The sequence below is a fragment of the Sturnira hondurensis genome, unplaced genomic scaffold, assembly GCF_014824575.4.
Source record: "Sturnira hondurensis isolate 20B ecotype Veracruz unplaced genomic scaffold, ASM1482457v3 Scaffold0021795, whole genome shotgun sequence".
Classification (NCBI taxonomy): domain Eukaryota; kingdom Metazoa; phylum Chordata; class Mammalia; order Chiroptera; family Phyllostomidae; genus Sturnira; species Sturnira hondurensis.
The window spans coordinates 3199523-3217168 of record NW_028094426.1 but is presented as its reverse complement, the minus strand read 5'-3'; the positions used below and the strand labels follow the sequence as shown (position 1 = coordinate 3217168).

The following is a 17646-nucleotide window of genomic DNA, read 5'->3' as shown; positions in this document are numbered from 1 at the left end:
GTTTCTGTTCCTAGATTCCACACCATTACCAACCCACTCGCCCACGCACCAGCATCTCTTCCTTATATCCCAGAACAGCCTCCTGCCTCAAACTTATACACAGCTTGCCCTTGGCTTTCACACCAGATCATACTTTTCTAATGATGAGTTCCCTGATTTCAGCATCTTTTATAGTCTAGAGAGTCTGATAATTTCCAAACCATCTAATCCTGGTTTCTTTTTTTCTTAATAGCTCCTTCCTCGATTTATCTGTTTTCTTTTCATTTTACTATAACTAGCAAACAGAAGCCAGGACTCACCTTCAATATTTTGCTTGGACAACTCAGCTAAATATCCATTTTCACCACTTACAAGTTCTGCCTTCCACATACCTGTAATGCATGGTCCCACTGAGCTTTCTTCTGCTGTGTAACAAGGATCCCTTTCCTCTGGTGTCCATAAGCATGTTCCTTAATTCCCTTTGCGCCCTTATCAGCAGCGCTTTTAGCATCCACCATTCTGCATGGCCTGGACCCAGCTCCCAGTGGAAAGCAAGGTCCAATGCACAGGACCCATGCCCACAGATAGGTACTCCCCTGGGGAATCAGGCCTGCTGCATTGTACCTAGGCCGCTTTGAGACTTGCTTTTGCTAAAACTCCCTCACCCTGAATTGAGACAGCCAGTGCTTACTGTAACTTCCTAAAATCCATGCTAAAACTCTCCAGTATGGAGTGTAACCAGTTAACCACTTTTCCCTTTTCATTTGCAAATATCCTTCTTCTGTGATGTCATTAGCAGGGCATCCGCTCCTTTGTTTCCTATAAAAGGTAACCACCGAAAGTGAACCTGTGCATAGTAAATGAGGACCATCATGTAATATGCCCAGAAAAGAAATAAAGGCCTGTCATGGCGGATGCCTCGGCTTTTGCTCCCCTTGAGAAAAAAGCCATGCTGCCCCTTTTCCTCCACAGGACTCTGTAGTCTATGTGAATGTGTCTTATCTCATCCATAACACCGTGGACACTGCAAGCCAATGTCCGTGTCAATATACTACTAACAGTACATGACTCTTCCGATATTCTGTGATAAGAGTTTGTGCAGTTTTTCTACTGTGTTCCTCACTTCTTCTGAGTGCTCACCAGAAGCACCTTTAATTTCCATATTTCCAGCAACATTGTTTCAGGCAATCTGGGCTTTATCTATCAAGCCCCTTAAAATTTTTCTATCCTCTACCCAGTGCCAAATTCAAAGCCACATCCACTGTTTGAGGCATTTGTTATAGCCACATTCTATGTCCAGGTACCAAAATCGTATATGAACTTATTGTTGCTGTAACAAACTGCAAATTCCATGGTTTTAAGGAACAGAAATGTTATCATTTTGTAGTGCTGGAGGTCAGTTCTATGTCAAGGTGTCAGCAGGGTTGTGTTCCTTCTGGAGGCTCTAGAGTGAGAATCTTTTTCCTTGTCTTTTCCAGCTTTAGGCACAACCTGAATTGCCTGTCGCATGGCCCCTTCTTTTATCTTCAAAGCAAACAGTACAGTATCCTCAAATCTCTCAGTTTCTCTCTCCTCTCTCTCTTCTGCTCCCACTATCACACACTTTCTTCCCTGTGACCACTCTGCCTCTCTCTTGTAAGGACCCCTGTGATTATATTGGGCCCACCCGGATAATGGAGGATAATCTCCAGATCCGAGAGCTACAACTTCATCACATCTGCAAAATCCCCTTTACAATAACAATTTTGGGGATTAGAACGAGGACACCTTTGGGGTGGGGGAGGACATTATTTAGACCATAACACTCACGAATCACCTACTATGAGCCAGGAATTAATCCCTATGCAGTTACTTGCATGATGGTAAAAAATGAGATGTTTCCTGCTCTCAAGAAATACACAATCTAGTGGAAGAGCCAGACCTCAATCCCAAAGCCATACAGATAATCACACAAATAAGTCATTGTGAATTGCAATCAGTGCTCTGAAGCACTGGGGGCCTCAGGGTTATGAGAGCCTCTCTGAGGCAGTGGCATTGAACCTGAGGCTGACAGCCTGATGGGGTGATAAGGAGCTGGCTAGGGGAGGAGAAGAAAAAAAAGGGCAGAGGGATGGGCAAGCGCAAAGATCCTGAAGCAAAAGTTGGGAACGAGCAGAGGTGGAGACAGCACCGACAAAGTGCTATCCCTCTGCAAGGCTGGGAGGGACCAGGTCTCTTGGAAACTTTAGAGCTCGGTAGGGACTTCGGGTTTTATTGAAAACATAACAGAAATGGGCTGAGTTTTGGTCAGCAGATGCTGGGATCAGTCTGCTCTGTGGCAAACAGATTCAGAGTGGGGGTCAGGGTGCATGAAAGAGGAAATGCATACAGCTAGTGAAGTGAAGACAGTGGCTTGAACTGGGCACGCAGCAACTAAAATGGGAGAATTGCAGAGAGGTAAGATAGATCTTGGACCAAAAATTACCCACAGGGCTTAGTGTACTACAGTTTGATTCCAAAGTTTGAGATATGACCATCGGATGGGTGGCATTTGAGGAATGTAGCAAGTTAATGGAGATGCCAGAAAGGGAATGTGACATCCGTGAACCTTGAAATAATGTGGGAAAACAGGACTTGGAATGGAAGGGAGACTCAGAAGTCAAGAGCTAAAATCTTCGGTAATAACGGGGGACAGAGTGACCAGGTTGTCTGTCAGTGATAGTTACAAGAAAGAGAGGGGTAGTACAGACTGATGTGGGAGTGGCAGAGAGGGGTTTTATAGGAAGAGTTTGATCGGGAAACAGCATGGGGCAGGTGCAGACCAGCCCCTCTCCAACTCTGAGAGAGAAGAATGGAGATAAGGAGCAACCTCCTCCCAACAAGATGTAGGGAAATGACCTCACCTAAGCGCAGAAGGAGCAGGAATCATCTAGGGAAGGTGAAAAGGGGTCGTGACCTAATACTGAGTTGCAAAAGGTATGGTGGATAATTTGGGTGGGAGGGTCTAGTGAGGGTTGAGCCAAGAGAGAAAATGCAAAGCATCAAAAGAGAGCAGAGGTGATTAAGGCACTGTTTAAAAAAAGAAGTGTAAAATGCTGAGTTTAATTGTTTGCTGGTTGCCAATGTTATGAGTTCCAAAATTTTTTTCCCTGGAGGATGTTGGGGACACAAGCCTCTGTTTTCACCACGGGTCAGGAAGGGAGGCCAGGCATGCTCTTCCTCATGGTCTTCTATGGCGAGGGTAATCTAGGCTCAGAAGTGAGGGGCTGGGCACGAGCGGACCACATCTATGTCTAAAATGCTCTTACTTCCTTGTTCACCTGGACTTCTTCCACAGGTCTGCTCAAACATCACCTCCACTGGAAAGCCTTGTCTGATCTCTCCAACTTTTTATGCACCTTATGCGAAATTTTATTATAGCACCTGATTACTTTGTTGCATTTTTATATATTTCTCTCCCTGAATAATTTCTCAAGAGTCAGAATAATGCTTGAATTATTTTCATTTGAGTCTAGTAAGAGCTACATAATTAAGTGAAACCCGAACCAATCATTGTCTGTTCATCAGTATTGTAATATATAATAAATGCTGAGTTTGAAGAACGGTTTGCATACTCTTCATATAATAGTTACTCTAAAGTTTGGTTTTCACATTATGTTAACCTGCTTTTCAATAGATCTCTTTCAGTTAGTTCAATGGAAGACACAGTATTAAAATTCTGTCAAGATACAGATCCTTGGTCTTAACTGTGCTGAATTACCCAGTATTTCAGATTTTCTTGAAAGGCAAGTTAACATTTCCATTTCCTTTTTAATTTAAGCTTTGAATATAATAAATTCAATGTTAAAAATCAAAAAATGTATTGCATTGTATAGAGTGAAAATATTCATGGAGCTTTTGTACTGTTATGTACAGAAAGCTAACTCATTCTTTCTTCCATCAATTGTGTTTTTACCTCAATCTCTCTTTTTTTTTTCAGAGACAGAGAGGGACAGGGAGAGAGAAAGAGAGGGAAACATCGATCCATTGCCTCTCATACGCACCCCTACAGGGGACTGAACCTGCAACCTAGGCATGTGCTCTGACCCGGAAATGAACCAGTGACCTTTCCCTTCAGAGAAGATGCCCGATCAACTGTTCTACTCTTCTTTTATTACACCTGATGAGTAGGTGAGTGACTTCCAAACTTTTGTTTCTGCAACAATTCTACGATACTTTTGTTTCTGCAACAATTCTTCCAAACTTTTGTTTCTGCAACACCTTCCCTGTTGTTCGTCAGTCATTTCACACATGTATAAGTAAATACAAGGCACTTCTAATTAGGCTAAGTATTAGCAATGATGTTAAGCCATTAAATCTATCTCAAACTATGTAGGTAAGTTCATGTGGTTGTAAATGACCCCTCATTTCCAGCTTCAAAGTGTTGACCTTTCAGATCAAATGACAGACTGATTGGCTACTATAAACAATGTTCTAAGAACACTGGTCAAGAGGAATCAGGGTGCCTGGCTGAACAGCAGACACAACATTAATGAAAGAGGAATGCAGGAAACTATTAAAAGAGCATAAACCTAATTAGCATCCTATACCTACATATTTATGGAATTACTGGCATTACTAATAGAATATCTGCTCCAATCTTACTGGGGGGGAAAAGCCAGTTTAACAAATAAGTAAAGAAAACATAAGATAATTACAAGGGAGAATGAGGTAGCTCACACTGATGGTATGAATACTGGAGAGGGATTTTATAAAAGAATTTCTATGATATGTGTTATAATATATTATATTTTTAAAAATAAACAAAGACTCGTGGAAAACTATCAGCATAGCCAAGCATAAATTGTTGGTAATTTGTATAACCAAAAGAAAAGGGAAGTAAGTTCATTATCAAGAAACTTTTAAACAGTGAACATAGTAGGTAGAATTTGCCACAGAAGATTTGGAAAGTATTGGTTCTTAAGGAATAGAATTCAAAGCCAGAAAAATAAACTCAAAAGAACAATCCTTCTTTCGCAGAAGTAAATGCCTAAAATGACCTAATAGATTTTTTCTTTCAAAATTCCAGTATTCAATGAACAGTGCTTCTAAGGGCCTCTTTTGTTGGATTTGTTTGTCAGTGTATGCATTCATTAGTTTGCTTAAAAACGGCATTGTTTGCAACAAAATAAAACCATGTTAAACAGTATTGGAACTGGTTAACATCCCCAGACACATGATTTTGTTCTACATTTTAGGTTCTTTCCTTGGGATGTGACACAGTCCATTTCCCCTTACATACTGCCTGAATCTGAAAACAATGATGATTTAGCAGATTGGCATTACTGGGTTTGTTTCTTATAATTTTCATGGTGTTCCATTCATATTGCTATGTTACATCTTTTTGTATGAACATTCCCAGAAATATTTACAATGTATGCTTACAGTCTATACAGAGTTTCACTACTGATGCTAAGATGAGTTTGGCAATAGGCATCGAAACATGTAAATATTTGTTGTTTATAAGTTTTTATCTTTTGGGAGTCAACTTGACTTCAAACAAACCCAGATATGGAAAAATGTATCTGCTATTCTAAAACAAATATAAAACAGTCAATTAACTTCCCAGGCAAGAAGAAGCTGAAGGAGTTCATCACCACCAAACCAATATTACAAGAAATATTACCCTGGTTGGTGTGGTTCACTGGATTGAGTGCTGGCCTGGGAACCAAAGGGTCACAGGTTCAATTCCCGGGCAGGGCACATGCCTGGGACGCACACAAGGTCTCTGGTAGGGGGCGCACGAGAGGCAACCACACATTGATGTTTCTCTCCCTTTCTTTCTCCTTCCTTTCCCCTCTCAAAATAAATAAACAAATAAATAAAATCTTTTAAAAACATATTAAAGGGACTTCTTTAAGAAAAAGAAGAAAATCAAAGATATGAATAATAAAGTACCACAAAGGAAAAATTTCTCACTGAAAAAGGTGAACATGTAGTAAAAGCAGTGGTCAGCCAATACTAAAGCTAACAGAAAGGTTAAAAGGCAAAAGTTGGAAGATTATATATAATTACAATAGCAAATTAAAAGATACATACACACAAAGTAAAAAAAAATAATGACAAAAAACATAAATGAGAAAGGGGTGAGTAAAAATGGCAGTGTTTTTAGAATGTGTTTGAATTTAAGCAACCATCAACTATAAACACAGCTTGGTGTATATGAAGCACAAGGTAACCACAAACCAAAAATGTACAAGAGACATATCAGAAATAAAGAGAAAGGAGTCCAAACACAACAGTATGGAAAGTCATCAATATACAAGAGAAGAGAGCATGAGAATAAGAAAGAAACAGAGAACTATAAAAATTAACCAGGAAACCATTAATAAAATGGCAATAACTACAAATACATATCTATCAATAATTGCCTTAAATATAAATGGATTAAATGCTCCAATCAAAAGATGAAGAGAAAGCAGTCACACATATATATAATACAATGGAATAGGACTCAGCCATAAAAAGAGTGAAATCTTACCATGTGCAACAGCATGGGTGGATCTACAGGATATTACGCTGAGGGAAATAAGTCAGACCGAGAACGGTAAATACCGTATGATTTCACTGATATGTGAAATCTAATGAACAAAATAAATGAACAACAACAAAAAAGAAACTCATAGATACAGAGAACAAACTGATGTTTGCCAGAGGAGAGGGGGATGGTGGAGACTGGGTGAAAATGGGAAGGGATTGAGGACAAATTGATGGTCACCAAATAGTCAGAGGGATGTAAAGGACGGCATAGGGAATATAGTCAAGAATATTGTCATGACTACATATGGTGCCAGGTAGGTGTAGGAAATATCAGTTAAATAAATGTCTAAGTACTATACTGTATACCTGAAAGTAATATAATATTCTATGTCAACTGTAATTGATCAATAAAAACCTAAATGAAAAAAATGTAGCTCAGTTAATCTTGCAAAGCACCATTGCGGGTGCAAGGTTCATGCCAGAGGAGAGGAAAGGTAAAAATGCAGGGAGACTTCAAGAGATGATCAGTATTTTATTTTTAACTTCAAAAGTTTACCCTTCTCTCACCTTCCCACCTTCTACCCATATTCATTCCACTGTACAATACAGTTACTATTTTAAAAAGGTAAAATGCCTGGGTAATGAGTGAGCTTCATGGTGAATGGCATGATGGAGAGTATGGATGGAGGCAGGGGACTGGGGAGGAAGAAGCCAGAACTGACTCTACGGAAATGTGGGGGCTCATTTTAGGGAACAGCAAACCCTTCACATGACTACAGAGGAATGCATCCACACAGAAGAATTATGGGAGAACAGATTAGAAAAATACCTCAGGTACTAAACTAAATTCAGTAGACACTAAGGGATGTCATAGAGGCATTTAGAGTGAGATAATTAAATGATCAAATTAGTACCTAGGAAAATCATGACAGCACGAGTCAGTCCGCTGCAAGAGGCACGAGAGAACTTACGGACACAGAGCAAGTAGAATCCACAGGATACAGCACCTAATTGAATGTGGGGGCGAGAGGTTAAGAAATACAAGATGGCTGGACTTGGGTCAAATATCACCTTTGCTACAACCAGTTGTGGCCAAGGTAGGGTGTAACCTGGTAGGAAGGTAGCCAGGTAGGGTGTTGGCTAAGAAATGGGAAGGCTGGTCACCACAAACTACCAAACTCTAAGAAACTGTGTATTAACCCTGTTTAACAAAACAGACACACACTACGAAACAAAATTAAAGCTAAAAAAATTACAGTACAGATTCTGTGAATCAGTCCCTATTCTGTGACTAGTATAGGGGATCACACTGCGCTACTTTGGCATAAGAATTATTTCGAGCTAAAGGCATTTAGGATCCAACAGATGGAGAAGGAAGCCTTCATGCAGCTTCCTTTTCTGACTAAAAGCAGAAACCTCAGAAATGAGGACTGTCCTAAATTTCCTCTCTTGGGAAAGTTTTATGGCCATGAAGACAGCAGTGAGTCAGCAAGGAGATGGATCTTCGAGAGCAAACCTGAGCCCATTTGTTTCCCTACTTATTTACCTTCCCACAGTTTGCCACCCGTGAAAGCCTAAAACCTGTACCTTTGCCTCGCTACTTCTCCACAAATTTATTAGTCTTTCTTGAGATACTATGAAAACCCAAGTTCTAACACCCCTTTGCATTACTCATCACTGAATTTCTGCAATATATATGCAGGCTGCATGTTAATCCACTTTTGTTTTCCTCTTGTTAACCTGTCTTTTTCCAGTTTAGTTTGCAGGACCCAAGCACTGAACCTACGTGGGTCAAGGAAAAGTCTTCTCTTTCCCCAGACTATTAAAACATAAAGAAGAAAATGGTAACTCATGTGTTGATTTATAACAAAGTACTGGTTCCCTTTCTGTTGGAACTAGAGGCAGATGATTGTTTGGGCTTTTCAATATTCAAAGGGCAGTGTGGATCTCTTGCTTATGTATTTTTATGTCTGAGCTGATTGCAAAGGCAAGAAACAACAGCAATCTCCTGCTTTAAATAACTAGATCATTTCAGTGTTTTCTACCAGTCTTCCATGGACTCTACTGTGCTGATTTTAATTACACATAATTTATTATAGATATAAATTGTTTTGCCTACGTATGTTTTTACATTTTTGGCTGGAGCAACTATGCTATTTTTCATAAGATTTACAAAGTGATGTCAGATCCAAGAGAGGCCAGGGCCACAAGTGAGGAGGAAAGCAGACTAGACTAGGAGTCAAAGTTTCTATTGTCTCATTATGCTTTGCTGTTTCTGATCTTAAGCAATTCTAGTAAGTTTTCTGACCTTCATTTTCCTCACCTGTAAAATGGGGTTAATAAGGGCTGTACTGCTTTTCTCATACATGTTTTAAAGTTACAATTCAATGTTATGTAATTTACATGGTCTTTTAAAATATAAAATCATTCTCTTAGTTAAGTGAAAAAGTCTTTCCTCAAGCCTGGATGTGCTCTTCTATAAACACCAGCATTAACTAACCTTGCAAGTGTACAGACCACGTTCACCAAGACTGAGAATCATGGTATTCCAAGCAATGCATTGCGCTTCTCCATGTAGGATTTATAAATCTACCTTTTATCTTCAAAGTTCAAAGAAACATTTACTGTTGTTTCAGATTCCTGAACCAACATCTAGTAAGTACTAAAATCAAAACAACTTAACTCTGAATCTACAAAAGCAAATGAAACGTACCCGACAAAAATTACCATAAAAGGCACACGACAAAAATCACACTTTAATGTAGTGGTGGAACGCTAGCAGCTGCTATGTGGTCATCCAAGTGCAACGCCACCCTAGGCCTCGTGCTCAGGCTGTGATGAAGTCTTTGTCAGTTATGTTAGAGACGTCGGTTGAATGTTTGGCCTGAAACATTCCAACAGGTGCTCCTTCTGTCTAATTTATAAGGAGTCAGACAGAATGGGAACTCTCCAATTACGTTTCAATGTTATAGTAGCAGCTAGGAATGAGTTAGCAGTAGGAATGAGTGGCCAGAGGGGAAATAAAGGCAGGGCCCTCACTACTGCAGTCTAACGAAGAACTTAATACAGGAGGCTAAAAGCAAAGGAACATGTCTCACTGGTTGACCCAGTGATCCAGAGCTGGGTCCAATAAGGCTGCCAGACATTCCGAACAACACATGTAGATTGTGCTGGTGCAGAGGGGAAGCCCTTGAAAGTCTGTGTGTATCATCTCCACCAGCTGGGAAAAGGAAAACCTTCAGACTGTGTATTCATCCCTAGGCCTGGAAGGGAGAACGGGAGGGGGACTACAGTGCCCAAAGAAAAACCCCTAAAACAACTGTGGTTAATTGCCTGCCTCCCATCACATATGCAAAATGAACAAATAGAGTCTGGAACAAGATAAGGATTCAGGCTAACAGACCCCCATACATACCTATGTTTGGGTAGTCATGTCTCCCTGGAGGAAGCTGGCCCATCATTCCCTTACCCATCAATCAATATGTAACTTCTTCACCCTCATCCCACCAACTACATTAAGTCCACAGAACAAAGAATGCACTCTCTTGGCTCCTGGCTTTTTCTTGCCAGAGGGCCCTGGGTAAGGGGCCTCCGGCCATCTGGGTGCTGGCCACCTGCGCTCTGGCCATCCTGCTTTTGCTCTCCCATTAGAACTTAGCACTAATAAACTTTGCTTGCAGGCTAGTAGGCTCTTGCTGATCTATAATTCTTTACTGCGTTGGCAAGAAGAATCAAGTTTCTGCTGGTGACACCAAGCTTCTTAAGGCCTCCTAAGGCAAATAACAAACTAGGGTCAAACTAGTGAAAAACATTTCTCAAACTAAGGAATAGACTGTGAACGCAACTGATCAAATATTCATATCTACATATCAAAATACAGAACTAATAAATTGGTTCTTTTTTACATGAAATATAGGACTATTATTAATGGAACTAACTGATTTAACAAGTATTTCACAATTTTTCGTATACAAAGAAGCATGTGTATCTCAGTATGACTGCTGGATTATTGCTTGCTATAATGTTATTTTCTCTAATTTTTAAAAAAAACTTCTCTTCCTTTATTCCTTCCTTCTTGAATTTTTCTATATTTTTGGAGCATGATTATTTCCTTAAAATTTTCTTTCTTTCATTAACCACTGAATACAAAAAAAATGTTTTTGACAAAATAGCTTTTTCCACAAAAAGCCATGGCCTACATGACAATAGAAAAATGTTTATGTGCTAGCCTAAGCTGTATTAATAAGGTCATATAATTTCTAAGCTATTTTAAGGATATAAATACTCAATTTTTAAAGGCAATATCATCAGCTTGTGAATTTGAGGGGACTGATTAGAGGCACAGGCACAATTGGCACTTGAACTCTTGTTACAGAAACGACCAATTTTGCTTTGGCTTTGCATTCACCATTAACTTTATGAATCAAAGTCTTTGTCTTACGATAAAAATGTATACACATACTTGCAAATTTATTTTATGGATCAGAGCATCCCAAATCCTTAATTTTGAAACATTTCAGAAATTTGAGTTGCACCTCACATTTCTATCTCAGGTGACTCATGTAGAATCCAACTTCAGAGGCTTATTACTAAATGAGCTACAGGGGCTCAGGAAAGCCCATCAGGAGGAATGTTGACTGTAAGTCACACTATATATTTAGCACATTTGGACAGCTGTTAAGGAGTAAAGTTCCAACACAAAGGCTGCTCACATTTACAGCTATACAGTGAGCGGACCAGTCACACTTGCCTCCTGTGCTCAGAAAGAACGATAGTATCACACCGAAAGCAGAGGATGCCTGGGAGAAGAATGTCTCTCATGGAAAGTCGCAGATTCTCACTCTGAAATGGTAACCGAGTCCCTTGGTCTTAAGGCTGAACCAGGCAGTGGGTTTCTGCAGGGAAGTGTCAGTAACTAGAGGAACTGTGGTTGTCAACCCTAAATGGAAATAGAGAAAGCGCTTCCCTTTTCCAACTTCCTGCGCCCACTGAGAAGAGGCCATTCAATAAGGTAAAATCCCCAAATACATAACCAACCCAAACACTCAAGACACCCACAGTTTAGAAACAAGCTTCATTTATGCACAGAACTAGTTCGCTAATAAGCCCAGACCTCCCTGGTCTGCATCTTAATATTAATAATAAAAATGAGGGGAGGCTTAGGAACCTCCAGGACATCTTTAAACGTTCCAACATCCGGATTACAGGGGTACCAGAAGGGGAAGAAGAACAGCCACGAGTAGAAAACTTATTTGAACAAATAATAATAAAAGAGAACTTCCCCAATCTGGCAAAGGAAATAGACTTCCAGGAAGTCCAGGAAGCTCAGAGAATCCCAAAGAAGTTGGACCCAAGAAGGAACACACCAAGGCACATCATAATTACATTAGCCAAGATGAAAATGAAGGAGAGAATCCTAGAAGCAGCAAGAGATAAGGGGACAATCACCTACCGAGGAGTTCCCATCAGACTGTCAGCAGATTTCTCAAAAGAGACCTTACAGGCAAGAAGGAGCTGGAAAGTATTCCAAGTCATGAAATCCAAAGACCTACAGCTAAGATTGCTCTATCCAGCAAAGCTTTCATTTAGAATGGAAGGGCAGATAAAGTGCTTCTCAGATAAGGTCAAATTCAAGGAGTTCATCATCCCCAAGCCCTTATTCTAGGAAATGTTAAAGGGACTTATCTAAGAAAAAAAAGATAGAAAATATGAACAGTAAAAGGACAGCAAACTCAGTTATTAACAACTACACCTAAAACAAAAGCAAACCAAGAGGACAGCTAGATCAGGAGCAGAACCATAGAAATGAAGATCACATGGAGGGTTAGCAACAGGGGAGTGGGAGGAGGAGAAGAAGGGGGGAGAAGGTACAGAGAATAAGTAGCATAGATGGTAGGTAGAAAATAGACAGGGGGGAGGGCACGAATAGTAGGGGAAATATAGAATCTAAAGAACTTGAGACACATGGTTATAAACTAAAGGGGAATGGTGGGGGAGGGGGTGTGCAGGGTGGAGGGGAATGAAGGGGGGGAATAGAACAACTGTAATGGTATAATCAATAAAATATACTTAAAAATAAATTTAAAAAATAATAATAAAAAGCTGAAGGGGAGCAGCATAGGCCGCCCCAAAAATGTCTCTGAGTGGCCGCAGGCACAGGAGAATCTCTGAAAACAGAGAAGTTGCCTTTCTCTTAGAGCAATTTACATTTCTACGGGAAATCCTTATTTGTAAAGGTGTCTCCCTCTCTGTGCCTGGAAGAGAAAGATAACTAAATCTTTAGAAGGCTCCTACTTAAATCTGAACGAAACTTTACCTTTGTTTACTCGGCTTTCCCCGATAACTTCCCCTAACTGTTCCTCCAAAGGTGTTCTTTGTTTGTTTTCAGCTGAAGATGGTGTGTAAGGTAGTAGCCTGGGATATTTCAAAGAGTTTCTGGGTTTTCCTGGGTCTCTCCCATGTATCCTGGAGGTGTACATGTTATTAAACTTCTGTTTGTCTCTTGTGTTTTATAACAGGGGAATCTCAGCCAAGAATCTAGAGGGGGAGAAGGAAAATTCCTTTTTCTTCCCCTAGAAAACTAAAAATCCTAACTTGAACTAAGGAACACAATCTAAAATCATGAAAAGAAAATCTAAAATCACGAAAAACCCAGCTACTGAAGGAAATCATAACTTGGCTTTAATTCTTAGCAGACACACCTCTGTAATAATCAAATGACTATTTTCAACTTTCTTTCATAAATGTTTTATACCTATTTCAAATCATTACACCTCGGTTTCAAGGAGCTGACAGGCAAGAAAAATTCTGGCATACAAATGGAAATTTTTCTTTTGAAATTATTTATTTATTTATTTTTAGAGAGAGGGAAGGGGAGGGAGAAAAAGAGGGAGAGAAACATCAATGTGTGGCTGCCCCTTGCATGCCCCCTACTGGGGACGACTTGGCCTGCAACCCAGGCATGTGCCCTGACTGGGAATCCAACAAGTGATCCTTTGGTTTGCAGGCCAGCATTCAATCCACTGAGCCACACCAGCCAAGGCAAAAAACTTTCTTAACTCTCTTTCTCTGTGTAGTTTTATAGTCAAATGAAGTTGTTTGTTACATAAACACACTACATGAAATATTGGCCAAAATTAAATCCTTGTCTTTTCTTCTCCCCTTTTTCTTTTTTCTCACCACCACATGTCCACCAATGCACTTCACTCGGCCAGCTGAACTACCGGCCAGCTGAACTACCGGCCAGCTGAACTACCGCTGTCTCTCTGAGCCTTGCATGAGGTGCCACATCCTGTGGCTGGAATGGAAACCCCATCTCACTGCTAGGTCTCAAGTGACCTAGCCCCCTACCAACAAACAAACAGCTCTCTATCCTTCCTTCACTTATCCTTGACAATGACTTCTCATATCACTGTCCCTTTAGGGTATATGTCTCTTTAAAATCTCCACCTTCAAGTAACCTAGTAAAACATAATATGTACAGAACCTTTTTATACACATGCTATTCAATATATGCACTATTTTTCTTACCCAGTTGCCCTTTCTGTATGTATCCATCTTAAAACATAAGCTCCCAGGCAAGACTACATGTTGAGAATTTGCTGAGGACAGAGCTTATCGTGGTGCCAAGTGTAAATAACATTTAAAAAAACTAATAAATATAATAGCAATACTTTGGTAAAAGGCAAGTAGAAAACTATTTTAAATAATAAAATCAAATTTGAAGAAACCTCACATACTTCTTTGAACGTGACTAGAATAAAATCCTTTTTTTCCAGATCTTAGTAAAATTTCAGAAAACAGAGATGAGACTACCTAAAGGTATCCTCTAGTTTCCTGTGTATATAAAAAAAAAGTACCTTGTAAGAGAAACAGGGGCTTTTGAACTCATGTGAAGGAGGCCATGGACTTTCAAAAACTGCATGTTCAGCTATAACTCTATGTAAGAGAGAGAAACGCTGGAACAGCAAGGCTGTTTATTTTCATAATTTTCTCCTTTTACTCAATACTCAGTTGAAGTGTGTTTTTCAGATGCAATTAAACAGGCATCAGCAATCCAGAAACAGAATACCTAACTCTAGAAGAAAAAGGCTGCTAAATGTTTCACTGTGGCATGTTTGCATGACCTCTTTTCACCACAAGACAGTGTTTCCGTTCAGTTCCTGCTTAGTCTTAGTCGGTATTCTTGTTTGATGAAAAAGGCACCGTTTACTTACTAATTCTTGTGAGACTGCGGGTGCGTGCAGTTGAGAACCCTACTCCAACACCCTCTTTCAAAATTCTGAAGCATGGCTTTATTGCTCCTAAAAATCCAGATTGCACGGAGGAGCCTCTTGCTTCCTCAGTGTTAGCCCGCGAGGGGAGCTGCCCACTCCTCATTTTCCTTTGAAAGAGCTGCTCTTCAGTTTCCAGTGTCTGTGCGGTTTTCCAACGTGTGAGAGATCATCAGGAAAACGGAAGGCTTCGTGTTCACTCCTACACCTCAACCTTCAGAAGCAATAGGGAGCTAAGGCAATCACACTTGATTAGCTTAAGAATAGAGGCCATTGGGGTGCTCACTCAGTTTAATAAAAGGACGACCTCAGGCTTCCATGGTTTGCAATTCCTAGAAGCTTTAATTTTCCGCAGGGTACAAAATGCGTGGAGATTTCTGCTTTTCACAGCAGCTTTATGTCCCCTTGCCCCCAGCATCACCTAGTTGATCACCTCCTTAGGCACACCCAGCAGAAACCCCTATTTACAGGGAGCGACACCTCCCAGACCTCTTCTCCAAAGTCCCCCACCTCCTGTGCATCTTAAAAATTGAGAAAAGCTTCCTCTTCCTTCCCAAGCTTCCTAACCCACCAGGGAGGGAAGAGCTGCCGGCAGCCTTTTATCTCCATTCACAAGTGCAGCCGTGGAAAAGCCTACGGAGGTACATCCCGTGAGCGAAGACTCAACGGTCTGAAAAGAAGGGCAGGTGGCGTCCAGAGGCGACTGACAAAGAAAATTATTAACAAACGTTTGCTTGGACACAAACCCTGGTGGCCCTTCGTCCGGCCCCTTTCTGCCAACTGCATCTCTGAGGATTCACAGGCGCCATCCGTACACACACTTTATGTAAAACACAGTCAAAATCATAAGCAGTTACCTTCATTGTTCCCGCGGCGGTGCGTCTGGCTGGCGCTGAGCGGAGGACCAACCCGATGTGTCTCAGGCCCTCTGCGCTTTCTGCGTTGTCGGCTGCGCTAAGGTCCGGGGAGGCGGCTGCTCCACGTGGCGGCGGGACTGCATGCAGACTGGCCCTCTCGCAGGGAGATGCTGGCTTTGGGGCAGATTGCATCAGCAGGAAGAGCAGCGAGGCTGTGTTTCCCCCCAGCTGCTCGCTCTCCGCCCCCCACCCCCACCCCCACCCCCACCCCCACCCCCACCACCGGAGGGTAGAGTCTCTCCCAGCATGAAAACCTCGGCCCGGCCCTGAGCCTCACCCCGTACCCACCACTCACTTCTGGGACTTTGCATTTCCAGACTGGAACACTTCGTGATTGCCAGTCTAGTTTGCTTCGCTAACACCATGCACTACAAGGTTTAAACGTCCCGCCTCTTGCTTTACAACTTCCAGGTCACCTGGGTTCGTGCTACTTACGTTCCATACGTTGTGCAGCATCCTTACCTTCCTTCTTCTACCTTTGGGTACCTCAGCCACTAGGCCATCCTTTCGCCTTTGCTCTAGTTCCGTCATTAGCAACAATGTTCTGGATTCTTGTTTTCTCTTCTGCCCCAGGAACTCAGTGCTTTCCGACTTGAAAGTTGAAACGTGGAGTTCTTTCGGCACTTGACACGTGCCCAGAGGAACTGAGGAGCTGTATGGTATTTTATTTCACTTAAATTTAAATTTAAGCAGCCACGGTGGGCAGCATAGATAGGTATGTGAGTTCGAATTCTCACGAAACTGCTCATGTGGCCCCAGGAAATGGGTGATGTATAGACTGGTCAGAGGAGGTCTCCATGGCCCCAGCTTTGTGGGTGAACGTCCAGTAGGCAGGATGTCGTCCAGACTGGCTCGCCGTAACAATCTCCCCAAGTTTGGGAAACAGAAAGGCAGAGTGATATACTTGTGTTCATATTTAAGTTCAGATTTAATTCCACTATCACCACTTGGGGAACTTTTTTTTAAATAGGCCACATTTCAGGCATTATGGGTCCCCAGAAGAGTAAGAAACCAGTCCCACAGATGGAAAAGACAGATTCTTGGGGGTCTTGGACTGTGGGTGCTGAGAGAGATTAGATTGCTACAGTGTTTGTTCCAGAGCAGAGCAGGCTGCATCTACAATGCTGCGAAGGAAGTTTCTAGATTTGCCTGTTAATCTCTTAGATCATTCAAGGATAGCTGAATTTCAACATCCATGTTTTCTAAATGGACTTTGAATTGACATTCAAAGTCTCCTATGGTAAGCTCTCATATGTTTCAAGTAGGCGTGTGCATACACACGGGGCTTTACTTTGAACATGTTGGAAGTGGCAGAAAAGTAAAATTTCACTATTCAGAACTTTCATTGTTAATAACCTAGATATTACTTTTCAGGTTGTTTTTTCTTTTCTCTATATTTGAGATCATGTATATTATACATATAATTTCCTTGTATCACTTAAAACCTTCCTTTTTTAATTTAAAGGTTATTTCTGTACTATTCCTATTCTATCAATTTGGGATGCCCTCCTTTTATTCAGTGGTACTTGAGAGTGTGTGGAGGATCAAGTCCTCAAAACCATGAGAAGCGGAAAAGCCAGCCAGATTGTTACGCAGTCACCAGAACACTCGTGAGCTTCGGGTTGCTGCACAGTGGGATCAATACGGCCATTCCACTTCTCTGGATTTTCCATCCTGAGACTCATGTAAGTTAGAAAAATATAGAAGTTCTATCCTTTATGTTTTTATTTATAGCCACTTTTTTAAATTAAATAAGATCATTTCATAGATGTAGGACTTGGGTAGAATTAGAGAAAACCTTGGGGCAGGAATAAAGTCTGTAATTTAAAAAATCTGCAGTGTAGTTGGCATAAGACTACGTCCATGGCAATTCATTTAAGTGGCCCTGCTCTCCAGCGTGTGTTACAGAATGGCTGTCTAGCACTGTACGGAAAAGGCCAGGCTTCCTGCTGGCCACCGACCTCTAGCAATCAAGCCTT

General features: G+C 41.1%; 1 protein-coding gene across 1 annotated transcript in view; it reads right to left on the bottom strand.

The window, feature by feature from the left end:
• The window catches only part of BCAT1 (branched chain amino acid transaminase 1), a 97957-nt gene extending 82144 nt beyond the window's left edge, over positions 1 to 15813 (bottom strand). Inside the window, exon 1 of the mRNA XM_037033936.1 lies at positions 15608 to 15813. Coding sequence (XP_036889831.1) covers positions 15608 to 15799 — 192 coding nt within the window. The 5' untranslated portion in view covers positions 15800 to 15813. The remainder of the gene's footprint in view (positions 1 to 15607) is intronic.
• Between the last annotated feature and the right edge of the window lie 1833 nt (positions 15814 to 17646).